Source organism: Anopheles merus, chromosome 2L (assembly GCF_017562075.2).
Source record: "Anopheles merus strain MAF chromosome 2L, AmerM5.1, whole genome shotgun sequence".
Lineage (NCBI taxonomy): Eukaryota > Metazoa > Arthropoda > Insecta > Diptera > Culicidae > Anopheles > Anopheles merus.
In genome coordinates, this window is record NC_054083.1 from 29,299,225 (window position 1) to 29,315,692 (window position 16,468).

The 16,468-nt window shown below is 45.7% G+C and overlaps 4 protein-coding genes across 4 annotated transcripts; 3 read left to right on the forward strand and 1 right to left on the reverse strand.

Moving 5' to 3' along the window:
• Positions 1-1,011: 1,011 nt before the first annotated feature.
• LOC121594498 (transformer-2 protein homolog alpha-like) lies at positions 1,012-2,810 on the reverse strand. The gene is made up of 4 exons (XM_041917802.1): positions 2,298-2,810; positions 1,844-2,206; positions 1,285-1,586; positions 1,012-1,179 (listed from the first exon to the last, which is right to left on the reverse strand). Exons 1-4 carry the CDS (start codon positions 2,328-2,330, stop codon positions 1,062-1,064), a joined length of 816 nt encoding a protein of 271 aa, XP_041773736.1. The 5' UTR covers positions 2,331-2,810; the 3' UTR covers positions 1,012-1,061.
• A 1,990-nt stretch (positions 2,811-4,800) lies between these two features.
• LOC121594143 (double-strand break repair protein MRE11) lies at positions 4,801-7,225 on the forward strand. The gene is made up of 2 exons (XM_041917151.1): positions 4,801-4,999; positions 5,069-7,225. The coding sequence occupies exons 1-2, from the start codon at positions 4,891-4,893 to the stop codon at positions 6,925-6,927; spliced, it is 1,968 nt and encodes a 655-aa protein (XP_041773085.1). The 5' UTR covers positions 4,801-4,890; the 3' UTR covers positions 6,928-7,225.
• Positions 7,226-9,402: 2,177 nt separating this feature from the next.
• Positions 9,403-9,874, forward strand: LOC121593724 (peritrophin-1-like). The gene is made up of 2 exons (XM_041916371.1): positions 9,403-9,506; positions 9,599-9,874. Exons 1-2 carry the CDS (start codon positions 9,500-9,502, stop codon positions 9,835-9,837), a joined length of 246 nt encoding a protein of 81 aa, XP_041772305.1. The 5' UTR covers positions 9,403-9,499; the 3' UTR covers positions 9,838-9,874.
• A 3,429-nt stretch (positions 9,875-13,303) lies between these two features.
• On the forward strand, positions 13,304-14,231 carry LOC121593074 (peritrophin-1). The gene is made up of 2 exons (XM_041915124.1): positions 13,304-13,364; positions 13,447-14,231. The coding sequence occupies exons 1-2, from the start codon at positions 13,358-13,360 to the stop codon at positions 13,899-13,901; spliced, it is 462 nt and encodes a 153-aa protein (XP_041771058.1). The 5' UTR covers positions 13,304-13,357; the 3' UTR covers positions 13,902-14,231.
• Positions 14,232-16,468: the final 2,237 nt, after the last annotated feature.

Here is a 16,468-nt window from a genome sequence, read left to right on the forward strand (position 1 = left end):
AAAGCATAACGAAACAGTAACAATTTAAAATGCACCGACTATTTTTTTTAAAGAAAACAACCGCCCCCACGGGCAGGACACGACAACCGCAGTTTGGGTAAGGAATCGATGCGGTACTGATAACTTATTAGATTCTAGCATTGATGTGTGTCTCTTGGTGTGCGTGTGCGAGTGTACGTACGTATAAATCATTAATAAAACGGGATTGGGGGGATGTGTGGGGAGGCGCTGGGGAGGAAACATAAAGACAGACACAGGGAAGTGTGGTAAAAAAGGAACATTATTTAACAATACCTATTATAACGCGCATACGCATCTGATCGTTGGGCAGAAATCCAGTTCTGCCCCCCCGACCTCTCTTCCTCCTATATCGGCCGGTCACTGTGAGATCGAGAATCCTTTGCCTGAACTGTGGAACTGGACTCGCAAAGAAAAACAAAAGTTAAAACCGACCCTCTACCTTAACACGCTACGCACTGCACCGCACACATACACGCACCGTTTTCGCAAAAAAAAGGATATAAGCATATGCTGTTCTTCTTCTTCTTCTGGGGCGCACGCTAGACCAACGGCCCTTACAAACCTGTTTCTACAAACACGGGACACGCACGCATAACCAGGCCGGAGGGAGGGAGGACGCTAATCATACACCGTACGGGCGCTATGGACGCGTTTTTCGCCGGAACTTCTGCGTGTCTTATTCTAGTTTTGCTTGCGTCGCCCTCCCCTGGCTACCTTCTTAACGTCCCGTTTCATGCGCATCTCACGCAGACGCAGCATCCCATAATATCATTACGCGGGGTGCAAGATTCCGGTTCTGTCCCTTTTTGGCTAGGCTTTACTCTCTTAACAATCCTCCTTATCCTTATTGTGCGCACCGCGACGTAACAATATGCAAACACAGAGGGACACAACTTGCCCGCACACTGCTCTCATTCGGTCTCTCACTTTCTCTCTTTCCCTCTTTCCTGTCTCCTTATGCTGCGTTTCTTTTGTAGTCCCATTTCCTTGACGATTCAACCAGCAGCGATGGGTGCATGGTTGGAGGAAGTCCACCACTGTCAGCGAATGCTGGTTCCGCCGCGATAGTAATCGCTGCTCCTGCCAGACCGGCCCGTCATGGAACGGTTGCGACTGCGGTCGTGACCGGAATAGCTGTCGTAGTAGTAGTAATGCTCCCTGCAAAATTAATGCAAAATTCTCGTTTAGCATGCATTCCCACAAATGGATGAGAACCTTTAAAAAAAAACAAGACAAAAAAAATAGGGAAAGAAAGTCCCGTACCTTGATCTCGCGTCCCGTTCCCATCGCTCGCGTTCCCGCGCTTCCACCTCGCACGCCCTGCAATGGTGGTAGCCGTGCGAGCTGGCCATACCGTGGGAAGAATGGCCGCCGTATCCGGTCTTGGGATGGGACACCTTGCCGTAGTAGACGCCCGGGGTCGGATCGTGCGGTTTGTTGGTGGCGGAAAAGTCCACCCGTATCCGCCGGTCCCCGATCTCAATGCCGTTCGCTTGGTCGTGGGCCACCTTGGCATCTTCCGCGCTCTCGAAGTACACGAAGCCGAATCCGCGTGAGCGTCCCGTCTAGAAAATGAGATGGCAGTTTAAAAATTAAATACAACTGCCCCGTACCATGGGAATCTAGCTCGATGAAGCATGGCTGTCCGGAAAGGCCTTTAATGAGAATGCTACTGTTTGGACGCATTTCATCCGTAAACTTTCCAGCATGGGACTCTCTACCGCGCGCCAACTTAGACCGGGAGCAAGGCTTTACATTCCCGGCTAGGTAAGCATGCGGTGGGAGCATTCGCATCGTAAGCAGTAGGCCATGCCATACCAACCTTTGCATCCAGCACCACGGTCGTCTTTCGCAGTGGACCAAACTTGGAAAACGTGTCGTACAGTTCCGCCTCGGTGGTGTACACGCTGAGATTGAACACGGCCAGCACGACCTTGCCGGACGAGCTGCCGCTGTGTGACGAACACTCGTGCGCCCCGCCGGATGCCGACGAGGAGGCCGGTGGGTCGTGGTAGTGTGCGGTGGAGTGTGAACTTCGATGGTGCGAGCTTCTGCGGTAACTGGACGACGAGCCACCGTAATCGGCCGGTGTGCGGCCCGACTCCGATGTGCCTGGATTGTAGCGTTCCGAATCGTCGCGATACTCTCGACGATAGCTGCGTTCCCGGCTGCGGGACCTCGAGGGCTGCAAAGTGCGGACAGACGGAACGGTATTAGCTACAGGGCACCACAGATACCATCGACTGGTTGGGTTGGGGTGCGTTCGCTTTGCTTACCTCGTAGTAGTTATAATTTCTCGAGTGGCTCATGCTGCCTGCTCCTGCTGTTGTTTCTGCTACCTCTCCGCGTAACGACACCCAATGGCAACGAGCGATGTGCGACCGTATGCAGGACTTAAATGCTAACTATATCTCACCAAAATAACAACACTTCACTGCATCTAAAAACTAACGAGCGCGCACAGCAAATGAACACCAACGGTGGCCGTGCAAGCGGACGGGACTTTTGCGGGGTTTGGATGATTGCTACTCTGCACACACAACTTTCCAACATACGCACTAACATACACGCACACACTCTTCGCGTCTATTCTCTTCCCGGGTGCCAAACTTCGCTCGGGATGATTAGCGGCATCGCTCACGGGCGCACGGACTGGTGCTGTATCGGTAGGGAGGAACTGTCCCGGTCTGGCTGGCGGTCGTTTTGCGGATAAACGCGGAACCGGTGTTGTTGCTACCGATGCCTTTGCAATGCCGGTTGGTTTAATCCCAGCAAGGCACGACCGTAGGGTTTATCTACACGAGCCGTCGCTACGGTGACAGCTGGTCGATTGCTCAAAAATAGGTAGAGGCCGAGTAGCTCAGTATTAAGGGGGACTACACGAAGGTCACACGAAGATCTGGAGAAATAATACAGCAAATAAAAAAAAATGCAAACATTTGCTATGCTTTTATTACACGGGTTATCAATCATTTTCGTTGTTCTTTTTTTTATCAAACACATGCAATGAATTTAAACCACTCTATCATTAAAACAATTTTTGTGGAGCAAATCAGGAAGAAGCATAAAATTTAAACTTTAATTATTTTTCTATTTTTGAAATTTTAAGATCTCTTTTTACAACATCAAAACACATGTACAGACGATACACGAGATACACGGTACCTCTTATATGAGGATTTGGAGATAGGTGGTTTTTAAATTTGACAATTCTTTTAGAAAATTATACTCATTTTACAAATCAATTGTAAAAAATCAAATAAATGCCGTTTTGATCGAATGTTATAAACTATTTCAGAAAGTGGCAACCCAAATAGCCAGCTCGTACTTTATAGCTGATTTAGGGCTGTTTAACGAAAAATCGTTCCGATGTCGTACTTTGTGGCTGATTAAGAGATAGACGGTACTTTGCGGAACTATGGAGCTTTTTAACAGCCACATGGTACTCTTTGGAACTTTGCGGCTGATTAGCACTATGTGTAGGGTTCATGATAGAACTTTAAGGCTTGTTAAGAGTGTGTATCGAACTTGGTGGAACTTTATAGCTTTTTAATGCATGGCATCGGTACAAGGTGGATCTTGTCAAAGTGTCAAAGAGAGACGCCGTCAATCATCTCATTGCTGCTGTACAAGTTAGATAAGTTAATTAAAGAAGGAATATTGAGTGAAGTGATTGTGAATTATCAGTAAATTGTGTAAAATTTTGTGTAATTCATCAATACAAAAGTTTTAAAAATATACATATGTGTTTAAACGAAACAAATCTTGTTGTTTATTTCATCGATGACGCTTGCTTGAAAATAAAACACACAGAAAAATAATCCCTGGAATCGTGGCATAAGGAAGCTGCTTAGGCGCTGTTTGAAAGACCCACATAGAACTTTGATGCTGTTTATCTACTGCAAAAGGCGAATTAGAGCAGCGATCTTTAGCGTGCCAAAATGAGCTGCTTAAGCAATTCTGGCTATTTGGGAATATTCAGTCAGAATCATATGAAATAATTACACGTGGCTAAAAACTTAAAGCTCAAAAAGTGGCTAAAACTACGCCTACTTGCAAAATTATACGAACATTAGGTTGGAAATTCACGAACCGGGATTGTTGCGGTACCGCAAAATTCCCGCCTTGTTTATAACAATTGTAGAATAGTTGAGATGTCAAATCTCCCACCTCTTCAATCGTGCCAGATGTTAATGAAAGATACCAACTTTGGTGTTGCAAAGTTTTTCTTGGTAGCATGAACCGATTATTTTTGCTTTTTTGGTAAATTTATTTGAAAACTCGTGCCGAAAAAAAATTTTTATATTAAACTATTTGAAATAAATAGTTTGATTGAATCGATAAAAACAATTTCATCTTGGAACATTGAATCGTCACCAAACCTCGGATGATTCCATACACGAACCGCGTTTATCTCTCCCACCTGTCAGATTTTATAACTAAATTGACAGTCCAATTTACATGGGATTTTCATGGTACCGCGATAATCTCGGTTCGTATATTTCCAACGTTAGTGATTGATCGATTGATCTTACGGAATATATGGAATAGAGCCAAAGGAGAAAAATCTTCTCAGACAAGTTGAGCTACCTATTTTCACGAGAAGTTCATATAATTTCTTTCGGTTATCAACATTTCACCCAACGGTTAAATTTAATTTCTTTCAAATTGTAGCTCAAATTACCTTGAACATATCAACCTTGGTTTTGATTAAGCGCAGCTGACGATGAAAAATGCTGTTTGGGAATAGGAGGACGATAAACCCGCGAAATGGTTTGACAGCTGGAACGAAGGCCACCAAAACCAAAACACGCACTTTCCCGGCTGGTCGGTGTTTCAAAACTACGCACGCCAAATTTACGCTCGAAAATGTCCGAAAGCACCACACAATCTACGGACATTAATCCGGACGACACAATAAAAATCTTGGTGGCTAGTGATATACATTTAGGATACAATGAGAAAGATCCTATACGAGGTAAGCATCGCTGGTGGCGCTGTTCCGCGGCGTACAGGAATGTCCATGTAACGTACTTGTTCCTTCCAGGGGATGATAGCTTCATCGCCTTTGAAGAAGTGCTGCAGCACGCGCTGGAAAATGACGTGGACGCGATACTGCTCGGTGGCGATCTGTTCCATGTGGCAAACCCGTCCACCAACACGCTGGACCGCTGCTTTCGGCTGCTGAAGACGTACACACTCGGCGACAAACCGATTCGGTTGGAGTTTTTGAGTGATCAGAACGACAACTTTCTGGAATCGCTAAGCCACACGGTGAACTACGAGGATCCGAACATGAACATCGCGATACCGGTGTTTTCCATCCACGGCAACCACGACGATTCGGGCGGTGCCGGGCGCGTCAGCTCGATGAATCTGCTCAGCACCAACGGGTACGTGAACTACTTTGGCAAATGGACCGACCTGAGCAAGATCGACATTCGGCCGATACTGCTGCGCAAGGGCGAAACGAAGCTGGCACTGTACGGGCTGAGCTACATGAGCGATGCGCGGCTGTGCCGCCTGCTGGACGATGCGAAAGTGTTCATAGAGAAGCCGGATGAGCCCGGCTTTTTCAGCATCATGGTACTGCACCAGAATCGGGCGGAACGGGGGCCGAAAAATTATCTGCCCGAAAGCTCGCTGCCCCAGTTTCTGGACCTGATCATCTGGGGCCACGAGCACGACTGCCGCATCGAGCCGGAGGAGAACGCGGCCAAAAAGTTTTATGTCAGCCAGCCCGGCTCGACCGTGGCGACGTCACTGTCCGAGGGCGAAGCGATACCGAAGTGCTGCGGATTGCTCAGCATTCACAAGGGCCTGTTCCGGATGGATCCGATACCGCTGAAATCGGTACGCCCGTTCGTGTTTGAATCGATCGATCTGGCCACGGTGCAGGAGGAGCTGGCGCTGGACGAGGGGGACGTGCAGCAGCGGGTCCAGGCCTTTGCTACCGAGCGTATCGAGGCGATGATAGAGCGTGCCAAGCAGCAGCAGTCGGGGTACGCCCGGCAACCGAAGCTTCCGCTCATCCGGCTCCGGCTGGTGCTTACCGAGGTGGAGCAACAGTTTAACGCAATCCGGTTCGGGTTTCGCTATCACGGGCGGGTAGCAAACCCGCAGGACATGGTCATTTTTAAGAAGAAACCCAAAGCGATTGTAAAGGACGAGCTGGGCAAGATGCTGGATAAGGCTGCGCTGCAGGAAGCGTACCGGAACCAGCGCGAACAGCGTGCCCAGCGGGCGGAGGAGATCGTCGATCGGTATTTCCGCGAGGCGGACGAGATGAACCAGCTGGAGGTGCTGTTCCCTCGCAGCATGACCGAACTCTGCCGCCGGATGGTGGACTACGAGGACGATGTGGCGGGCGAGAAGATTATCAAGTTTTACGAGGACAAAGCGCTCGAGTTTCTGCGCGCACAGGACAATCTCAGCGAGGAGGGTATCTGTGAAGCGCTGCCCGGGTTCCCGGCGGCCGACCCGGAGATACACGAGAAGGTGCTCCACATGCTGGATACACGATCGAAGCAGCAGGACGCGGTCGATCCGTTGAGGCGCTTTCGTGATCTGGACGATGAGGCAGAGAACAACGATGCGACGACGGGCAAGGGTACAATGGATACGACCGCTGCGAAACCCGCCCGTGGTGCACGGGGCGGTGGTGCGCGTGGTGGAAGAGGTTCACGTGGAGGTGCACGTGGCGCTAGCAAGGCAACGGTAGCGGCGGTAACCACAACTACTGGAGCCGGTGCGAGCCGTTCTCGGTCGCAAACGTCGATTAGTTCATTGTTTGCCTCGCAGACGAGTAACAACGGCAGTATTGCCAGTGTGGCCACCAGAACATCGTCCAGAAAACCGGCCGCCACAAAGGCTCGTCAGATGGACTTTGATTCGGATGATGAGTGAAGCATCATGACAGCGGCATTTGGTTGAGGGGTAAGCTTTGTTACTCATTCCGTAGAATTACAATGATTGGTTTTAAGCATTAAGTTTAATCGTGAAAGCTGTTCCTCCTGTACATTACTTGTTTAATTGTAATATTCTCAAGGAAAAAGATAAAATAAATCCTGATTGTTTACAGGAGAGAAAAGCTTTAACGCATTAAATATGTTCCTTTGGATAATACAGCCCAGAAACGACTTTTCCCATCCGAATTACTGCGTTTCAGATTATTATTTAAATTTCTTGTCCAATATTGCTATCGTATACCTTTACGGTTCACCTTCAAAAATTAAAAATATCCTGCGCTGCCGGGAATGCTTACGAACGTACGAAGATTAAAGTTATGTGTCGATTCCTCGATCGGGACAGGTTTGCGATTCGTTATTTGACTGCGACTGGTACAGGTTATGTTCTCGCACTGGAATAAAATAGGTAGGATAAGCTTTAGTACCGCAATGGGTTCAGGGCCATTCTCAAGTCCGTTATGGGATCGAGATCAGTTCAAGGATCGGTCTGGTGTCAGGATATATTCCAGGAGATGTTTGTCAGAAATAATCCCAAGGCTAGTAATGATTGAGGATTATTTTCAGGATCAGTATAATATCTGGACCAGTTCCAGGACTATTATAGATTCGGGAGCAATCCTTAGAGCAGGATGGGTATAGAAGCATTTCCAGGACCAATATAGGTTGTGAATGCGTTTATAGGATATGGGTTCAGGATCATTTCCAAGTGCGGGATGGGTTCGGCAACAGTTCTATAACCGGTATCGGTTATGGATCAGTTTCAGAATTGGTATAAGAGCAAAATCAGTTACAGAACCTATACAGATTTAGGATCGATTCCAGAAGCTGTAGGGGCTTGGTATTGGTTCCAGGATCGGTATATGATTAGAATCATTTCCAAAATCTGTATGGGTTCTGGGACAATTCGTTATTAATGATCGTTATTAATATCAGTTTCAGAAGCAATATGGGCTTAGGCTTAGTTCCAGGATCACTATAGGGTCAAAATAAGTTTCAGGTCTTAAATGAGTTCAGCATCAATTACCGGTGCGGGTTTGTGTATCAGTTCCTGGATTGATAGAGCGTTATGATCAGTTTAAGGAATTATATGGGTAATAGGATTAGATCTAGGATGGGTTCAGGATCAGTTTAGGTTCGGTATGGATTCAGGGTCAGTTTAAATACTCGTTCAGGATATGCTTCAGAACTGATAAGGTTTCGTGATCAGTTCCAAGATCTGTATGACCTCAGTATCAGTTGTACGGCCATTAGAGAGCCAGAAGCAGTTTCGACGTGGATTTAAAGAGCACCTGAGAACAACGTTGCACTGTCCTGTAACCTGGTCAAATTAACCTAAATTCTGACTGAACTGCATTACTATTTGATAGGTCATAAGCTGCAACAAAGCCGAAACAAATAATTTACACCTTGTATACCATTCAATTAAATTCTTTAAAAAAAATGTGATGATTATACATCCCATTACCACGCCGATAGAAAATGACCCCACAAGCTTTACACTTCACCAGTTCCTTTCCTCTATTTCCATTTCACTTATGCTACCCTTTGCATATGACGTCAATTTGTTACGGCTAAAATAATCACTCCACAGCCATGATGTCATCACTATGCCCGGGGCGTGCATCGATGCCAATCTCCTCTCGACCGTCCCCGATAGGCGGCTGCTGTCGGCCACGATCAATGAAGTGGTATCATGTCCGTCGGCTTGGTCTGAATTTTTGGAGTGGTCTCCTCATCCCCGGTCTCCGGGGTGTGAAGGTGCGGAACACAGGATGTGTCCATGTGAGACTTTATAAACGCCCATAACCATAATCGTAACGATAAATGGCTTGTGTGTGTGTGTGTGTGTGCCACCCGCGTGCAGGCCTATCGGAAAACGTCTGCTTTTTTCATTGATGGAGTTAAATGCGGTGGGTGGGACAAGGGGAGGAAAAACGGTGTCTGATGATTATGATTACACTAATATGAATATGAATCGAACTGAAGGAGGATTATGCACCGTTTCACACAACGGTCGATGGTGACACATTCTGGGGCGCATCCTGCTGATGAAGACACTTTAAATAAATGGCCAAATTTGCAGTTCGTAAAATCGAATGAATCGCAGGATTACGGCGAGTAGAGTGCGTGACGGATAAACAATAGAAATTGCTGAACAGAACGAGTAACTGGATACTGGAAGGAAGTACTGACGAGCACCCGGTGTAAGTGTTGATTGAGTTACAATTTTTAAGGAGAGTTTGTCCCCCAAAACAAGCTTGATGGAGAAAGAAATAACTACTCTAAGCTACTAATAGCCATCAGTAAATATACTGCCCGGCTGATTGTTAATGTACACAGTTACGTCGGAGAATCGTTACCAGGTTTCGTAGTGTGGCCACTTCAGATTAGTCGCTTTATCAGTGGTTGAAGCGCCCTCATAAAAGGGAATCACCGGAACATTGGACAGGTGCAGTACGGAACGGTACGTCTTAGCAGGAGCCAATTCGAGACAGTTAAACACTATCAGCATGAAAGGTACAAACGAGAATTAAATCAAACGGGTTTCCAGTGTGTCTAAAGATCGTACTTTATTCTTGTTGTTTCCTTTCTGTCTTCCTACATAATAGTTGTGCTATGCGCATTGTTGCTTTTGGTGGGTTCAGTGCTAGCTGACGATCGCTGCCCACCGCACGACGATCCAGAGCTTCCGCCCGTGCTGATGCCACATCCCACCGATTGTGATAAGTTCCTGATCTGCAGCCATGGTGTACCGGTTGTTAGCAAGTGTCCGCCCGGGTTGCATTGGAATGACTCCCGGAAGCTGTGTGACTATCCGTACGAGGCACAATGTGTACCGTCGTTTTAATGCTTAATGTTTGTTAGTAAAATTATTGTAAAACAAACCAAACGTTTCATAAATGGCTAAGATTGGACGCATTCCGAACATATATACGTGTACAGTCAATTGTGCTGCCGTCATTCCGGGTTTGTTTTAGGTCGTCTAAAGCATTTAATAGGCAGCACATACAGGTCAAAGGTATTGCGGGTGTCATAAAAGCTTCAGGACTGAAGGGTAGTCAGCAAACACTAAGTCTCACAATCGAGACGCTGATTCCAGTCACTCGAAGCATGTTGCCGTTCTTTGGATGGACTCTAGTAGTCCAGAGTAGATGCGGATCATCACGCGGTGATAACGTACTCCAGCAAAGAACTGGTGAGTGCGCAGTACATCGTTTTGATACAAAAATAGGAACACGAAGCTCGCGTGTCATGTTGATCACCAGTCCATGTCCAGCTGTTCCTCCAATGAGAGTCTAGCATCTAGAAAGACGCTTAGATCCTCGGCACAGTAGGCTCTTTGAACGTTTCGTCCGTAAACTATGCTTAAGTTTTTTTTGGAAATATCGTGGTCAGTTCTCATGCTAAATTTAACTTTTTGATTTCATTTGATAAGTGATCTTTCATCTTGAGCATCAATTCAAACGCTTTTAAAAGGGAAAATTCTCATACTTTGTCTGTCCTATTCTGGGCAAAATGATCGAAATTCAAACAAGCTTTAGGAGTCTTTTTATACAAAACAGGAGCAATATTGGAGCAATAGATTGCTACACTGAGGTACGCTGGAAGGAACACTCTGGAATAAATCTGGATATATAGGGGACCCATGTTACGACGACGGTGGCTTTTACACTTAGTGAGGATAAGCAGCACGGTTCATCCAATGCAGTTATTGTAATCCAAAAATCCAGCTGAAGAAAAAAAATACCCATTTAACCATCTAAACAGTGCTTGGCTAGTTTTAATTCACTAACCCCCGCTTCTATGAAACACTTCAACCACAACTGACACTGATAACAAGACGACGGTGTGCCGATCCGAGACGCGCCGTAAAGCGCTGTGAAGCTGAGGGAAACGAAGCTTCCTTCTGAATTGTGATTTGTTTCCTGCACTTTTTGCACAGCTGCAGCTTTATATGCCATTTACATCTCGGTGCAAATAAAAGAGCGCCTCAGTTAGCCTTCCACTAATCCACTAATGCAGCATGCACGCTTACAACTGGGGCTCGTAAACGGAACAAACACACATCCCCCGTTCCCGTCCGACGTCGTCGTCGTCGTCGTCGTCGTTCCAAAGGGCTGGTGATGTTTGTCAGCACAACCCATCCAACCAGCCCGGCCATCATAAAGCTATGATCGTTTCCCGGCATCGCCCCACCGCTGCACGGAGCAAAGCTACATAAATTTTATCCTCCGTCCAACTGGTGCACCCCCGGATCGGTACGCCGGGGATATGTGGAGAAACAGTTTGTCAACTGTCATCAAGAGCACGTGGTCGACGGGACCACGCTTCCACAGCGGATCGGAGTTCAAACTTTTCATTTTTGGTCTAGTGTGCTGTGTGTTTGTGTGTGTGTGTCGCTCCATGACACATGCGGTGTTTGTGTGTACAGGTTGGGAATGCATAAAAATGTTGTTAAAATTGGACTCGTTCGTGTGCGGTGGGTGGGAAGCTTGTTTGCCACTGCCACGACACTCGGGTGACGATTACTGAGCACTGTATGTTTGAGTTTATTTACTCGATTTGGTTTAAGCGAGAGTAGCATCCTTTCCTGCTTCTGGCAAACGCTTAACCATCCCAAGAGCGTGAGTTGGAAAAATTGGGAAATGGAGGTAAATTTTAAGCACATTCCTTACAGTGACTGGGAATGTAATCCGGAAGTGCCCTTTTTCGGTGTACATTTGAACGTTCGACTTAATGGGCGGGAATTCCTGTGTCGAGGACGACAGTTAAAAATGCATAAAAGCTCTGAAGTTGTAAGCCTGTGGATAATTAGAATAGAATAATTCAATTTGTGCGAGAATTCATAATCTATCTATTGCACCATTCAGGCTTGTGCAGAGTCTCTTTATTTACGGTGGAGTTAATCCTAATGGCGCTTAATATGATTTCAAGTATCTAAAACCTTGAGTCATCGTTTATATTAATTATTGACATTCGTACGAAGTGATTTAAAGTGCAAGTGGGACACGCTTAAAAGGCTCGTGGTGTTCAATTCTTCGTACTCAAGAGCTCTTCAACACACTCCGCGGCATGTTGGCAATATTTTGTTTTCAATATCTTAACACAAAGGCTCTAAAATATTTTTCGTGTTTCAAGTTAGTTTCGGAGCAAGTTTTTGGATAAGAAAATGTATGCAAACATCAGGATAGTGTCACGTGTCGTATAGCTTATTATCGTACGATTTTGGATAGATTTAAGTCCTCTTTTTTGGAATTGTTGTGATCGTAGATAGCTGTGGATCATAAAACACTTCCCAACCAAACCGTCCGCGGCGACTTGGGATCGTTTCTCATCTCAAGCGCGTGTCAATCGCCGATAGGGGAAGAAAATAAAACAGAACAAATCACCATGCTGACACTTGCCGGCCAGATGGATGAATAGTTTTTGGCGCCATTTAAAGCGCATCAAACAGAGAGAAAAAGAGACAAAGATGGGTGGATAGAACTAAAAAAAAATCATTTTGGTGGAAGAATTCATCCCAGTCGCCATCAGCACAGCGTCGATGATGGTCGAATGGCGTTGGTTTTTTGGTCGATTTTATTATCACCAAAACCGCATGACGTCCAAACATGACCGGAATTAACGAATCACCAAATCGAACGTGCAAAGGAGACGACTCCTCCACCCCCCCCCCCCCCTACCGAGAAAAGCCCTGACCCGAAGCGAAGAAACTGTCGGTGCATTTGCACCACGTTTTGCATACTGTCAGTTACAGTTCATGATTATTGCACCCTTCGCGGTTCTTCGTTCGATGCGGGAGTGTTTTTTTTGTCTTCACACATTTATCCCACCATCGATGGCCATCCGGACCCTGGTAATGTGACCATAAAATCCCGTCACAGCGGTGGATGGAGTCGGCGGTGATATAAAATCGAACCTCCCGGTTGTCGGTTGTGATCGTTGGACCGAGAATGCGTCACGTGCGTGGGGGTTTGTGTGATATTCTGCACTATGGTATTCATTAGTGTGGTCGCGGGAACATTTGATATTTTTGTATTTTTAATGTAATATTTAATTGAATCAATCCAGAGCTTTGCGAGAGCGTCACATTTTCTCACGAGTAGTCAGGGTGTGCAACTTAGTAGACTTCAAATGTCGACAAGGCTTTACTTATCCATAAGCATGAATGAACGACGGATTGCTAATGTAAACAGTTCTGAGAGGTTCATCATTCGATTGAAATGTGTCCAGCACCACTCATCCACTTCAGATTATCCGTTGTTATCATCGCACCGAAGCATCGCAATAAAAAGGACAGGCTGCACTGGCCAGTGAGTGCAGTACAGAGTGAAACGCCTTTGCCAGTACAATCTAACCGAAATAAAATGAAAGGTAATAGAAGGTAAAACAAAACAGTTGAAATACGGCCGCGCTGTAACAAAACGTCCTTTCTTGTGCTATCCCAACCATCTAGTTTCTGCCAGTTTGCTACTACTGTTGGCAGCTGCCGTGCTTGCCGACGATCGCTGCCCACCGCAGGACGATCCAGAGCAGCCGCCCGTCCTGCTAGCACATCCCACCGATTGTGACAAGTTCCTGATCTGCAACCACGGAACGCCCGTCGTCAGCAAGTGTCCACCCGGGTTGCTGTGGAATGACTCCCAGAAGCAGTGCGACTACCCTTCGCAGGCACAGTGCGCACCGGGTGTGACGCCCAACACTGAACCCGCTCCCAAACCGTCACCCAACTGTCCGCCCGAATACGATCCCGACCATATGGTGTACATTCCGCACGAAACTGACTGTGGGAAGTATTACATCTGCGATCCGTACGGTGTTGAGCTGGAGCAGACGTGCCCTTCCGGGTTGCACTGGAATCCGGTGGTCAACTATTGCGATTTCCCAGAGTTGGCGCAGTGTGAAGAGTGAAGTATCACTCAAAGTGCTCGAGCTGTTCGCCAATCGACATCGCCGAGATGTGCCTGAAGTGTGTCACTGTGGTTAAGTAGTTGTAAGAAAAATCCCCTTCTCAACAACCGCAACAAGGGGTGGGGGTTTCTTTTCATATCGATATCAGGCACTTGAGACGGAGTCGAAGACATGATCTGTCACGCTGGCATGCTTCAGGGTGGAAAGATTAGTCAAAGCAAGTGTAATAAAAGGAGGTACATAATGATGTCAGAATAGATTGCATTGCTGTTCTGTGATAATCATTACTAAAAATAATTAAATAATTAAATAAATAAATAATTAAAATAATAGTGCGCCTAAAGTTATACTTTCGTCGAAGTACAGTGAACCCTCTCTTATTTGACACCTCTCCAATTTGAAAAACCTCTCGTATTTGAACATTTTGCACAGTCCCTTGATTTCCAGTACATTTTTGTTTCTCTAATTTGAAAAACCTCTGAAATCTGTGTCCCTCTTATTTGAGTACGGTGTTGCCATGGTTATTGAAAGATGTATGCTCAAATTAGCGATTCTGTTCGCAGTTTCCTATAGCAACAGTTAAGGCTGGAAACTAAATGTTCTGTCTCTTTCTTGTTTGTATGGACCTTTCATTCACTTTAAACCTCTGTAATTTGAAAACCCCTCTTATTCGACAGTCCCATCGCCTCTCAAATAAGAGAGGGTTCACTGTATGTCCTATGTCATTTCATCAAAGGTATGAATTGAAGGAAAAATCTAATTTTATTGTATGATATGAAAGATTTAAATGTCTTAAAAATTGATTGACGGTGATGCAATTAAGATAAAATAAAAACAAAAAAAAAACATGGCATTATGTCATTTCCAGTTTGTTCTATGGTTCATGGCGCCTAAATGTATGCAATGCATTCGTGTACTTATGTTATACTGTGTACAGTTTTATAGTTTTTTTTAAAGCTTTAAGGAATTTAATATTTTTTTAGTATTAACAAGTTGTGTTATGCTAGAATTAACACAAAAAAAAACAATAGAAAGCGATGGACGGGTGTAAACAATCAAGCAAATAACCATGCACATGCTATGTCCACCATCAATACCACATTCCACTGAGGGGACAACAAAAAAACAAGTGATTCGATTTCGCATCCAACCTACGCGCTACCTTTACAGACTCCACCGTACTGTGTTTACTCGGTCCCACCACCAACTGACACACATTACACACGTAGTATGGGTTTAAAAGAAAAATAAGCCAAAAAATAACCGACCGAACTCTACCATTTCCGGTCGACCGTGATGGGTGACGAACGGTCGGCCCGAAATAAAATCGAACGGACGTGATAAAGATGGCAAAATGGTTCGCAAGGATGATGGTGGTGGACAAACCATTGGTGGACAAACAGTACCCTCACGATGCCCGATGCTACGTGCCAGCATTACGTAGTGGAAAATTCGATGCGCGGAGTTTTTTTTTTTAATCGAGAATTGTATTTATGGTTAGCTGGTAAAAGCATCCAAAAACTGCGCGACTGACCGGAGGGTGCATTTGTGAGCCTTTGTTAAAACCACAAATACGCATTCACTTTCTGTTAACCCATTACACTACCCGGGTATGTGTGTGTGTGTTTGCGTAATTTATTGAAATTATTAAATTTATGTTGATGAATTTGACAACCATTATGTTTATTAATTTATTGTTGCACCCTTCCTGCGCACCGACTGCCGAAATACGGTTCGCTGCTGCCGACGGGTGCATTCGCGTGCAGTGTGCAGCAAAATGCACCCGCGCACTTCCGGATGCCGCTTTATTTCGGGGGTTGTTTCCTATTTATATTTTGTTGTTTTCTTTTTGTTTTGCACTGTGCGAAACCGGGGGTTGACAGTGTTCTATTTATTCCCCGGCCATTCGGATGGATTGCTGTAGACCCTGTAACGGGTTTGCAATGCGCTGACGTATGCAAACTTGTACGACCCAAACAAGCAAAAAAAAAAAAAAAATACGCCCCGTGTGTGCGGTAAGGATGCCGTTGTTAATATTTCGGTTTTAATTTTCTCGCCCTTTTTTTGCCACACTCAGGTTCAGCAGTTTTGCTTGATTATTTTTATACCGTTTGCCGCTGGCAGCGATCAATGGACCCTTGAAAATATTATCCTGGAAAAATGTTTACCAGCTGCTTCTGGGCTGGGCGCGGCCACCACACACGGTGGCGTAACACGGTGGTCAATATTTTTGGCAATATTTCTACAAGTTGTTTTTTATGCCGTATAAAGTGCTGGGTGGATAGAAACCGGGCAAGGGAAAGGCCACGGTGTCTTTTGTCCCTTTTTTGCGTCCCCTGTTTTGTTCTGACGTCCCGGCGTCAGGAGAGGTGTTGCCAACAGCATGGTGGAGGGGGGATTAATTATTCCTGACATGTGCGATTACCGCCGGGCTTAAAAAGGTATTGTGAAAAGTCAGGCCCGTGTTTTTTTTTTGACTGCTCTCTGCCGTGTCTTTATTTCCCTCCGTTATACTTGTCACTGTGAAGGGTGTGCATGTATTTGTTTTTTTTTGGCTGGATAGTGCA

What these genes read in the sequence shown, in the direction of transcription:
- LOC121594498 (XM_041917802.1), bottom strand. Translation starts at nt 2,330, where the DNA reads ATGAGCCACTCGAGAAATTATAACTACTACGAG. An exon ending in CCGTGGTGCTGGATGCAAAG is followed by an intron (nt 1,587 to 1,843) that starts GTTGGTATGGCA and finishes CTCATTTTCTAG; the next exon opens with ACGGGACGCTCACGCGGATT. An exon ending in GAACGGGACGCGAGATCAAG is followed by an intron (nt 1,180 to 1,284) that starts GTACGGGACTTT and finishes TTAATTTTGCAG; the next exon opens with GGAGCATTACTACTACTACG.
- LOC121594143 (XM_041917151.1), top strand. Translation starts at nt 4,891, where the DNA reads ATGTCCGAAAGCACCACACAATCTACGGACATTAATCCGGACGACACA. An exon ending in TGAGAAAGATCCTATACGAG is followed by an intron (nt 5,000 to 5,068) that starts GTAAGCATCGCT and finishes TGTTCCTTCCAG; the next exon opens with GGGATGATAGCTTCATCGCC.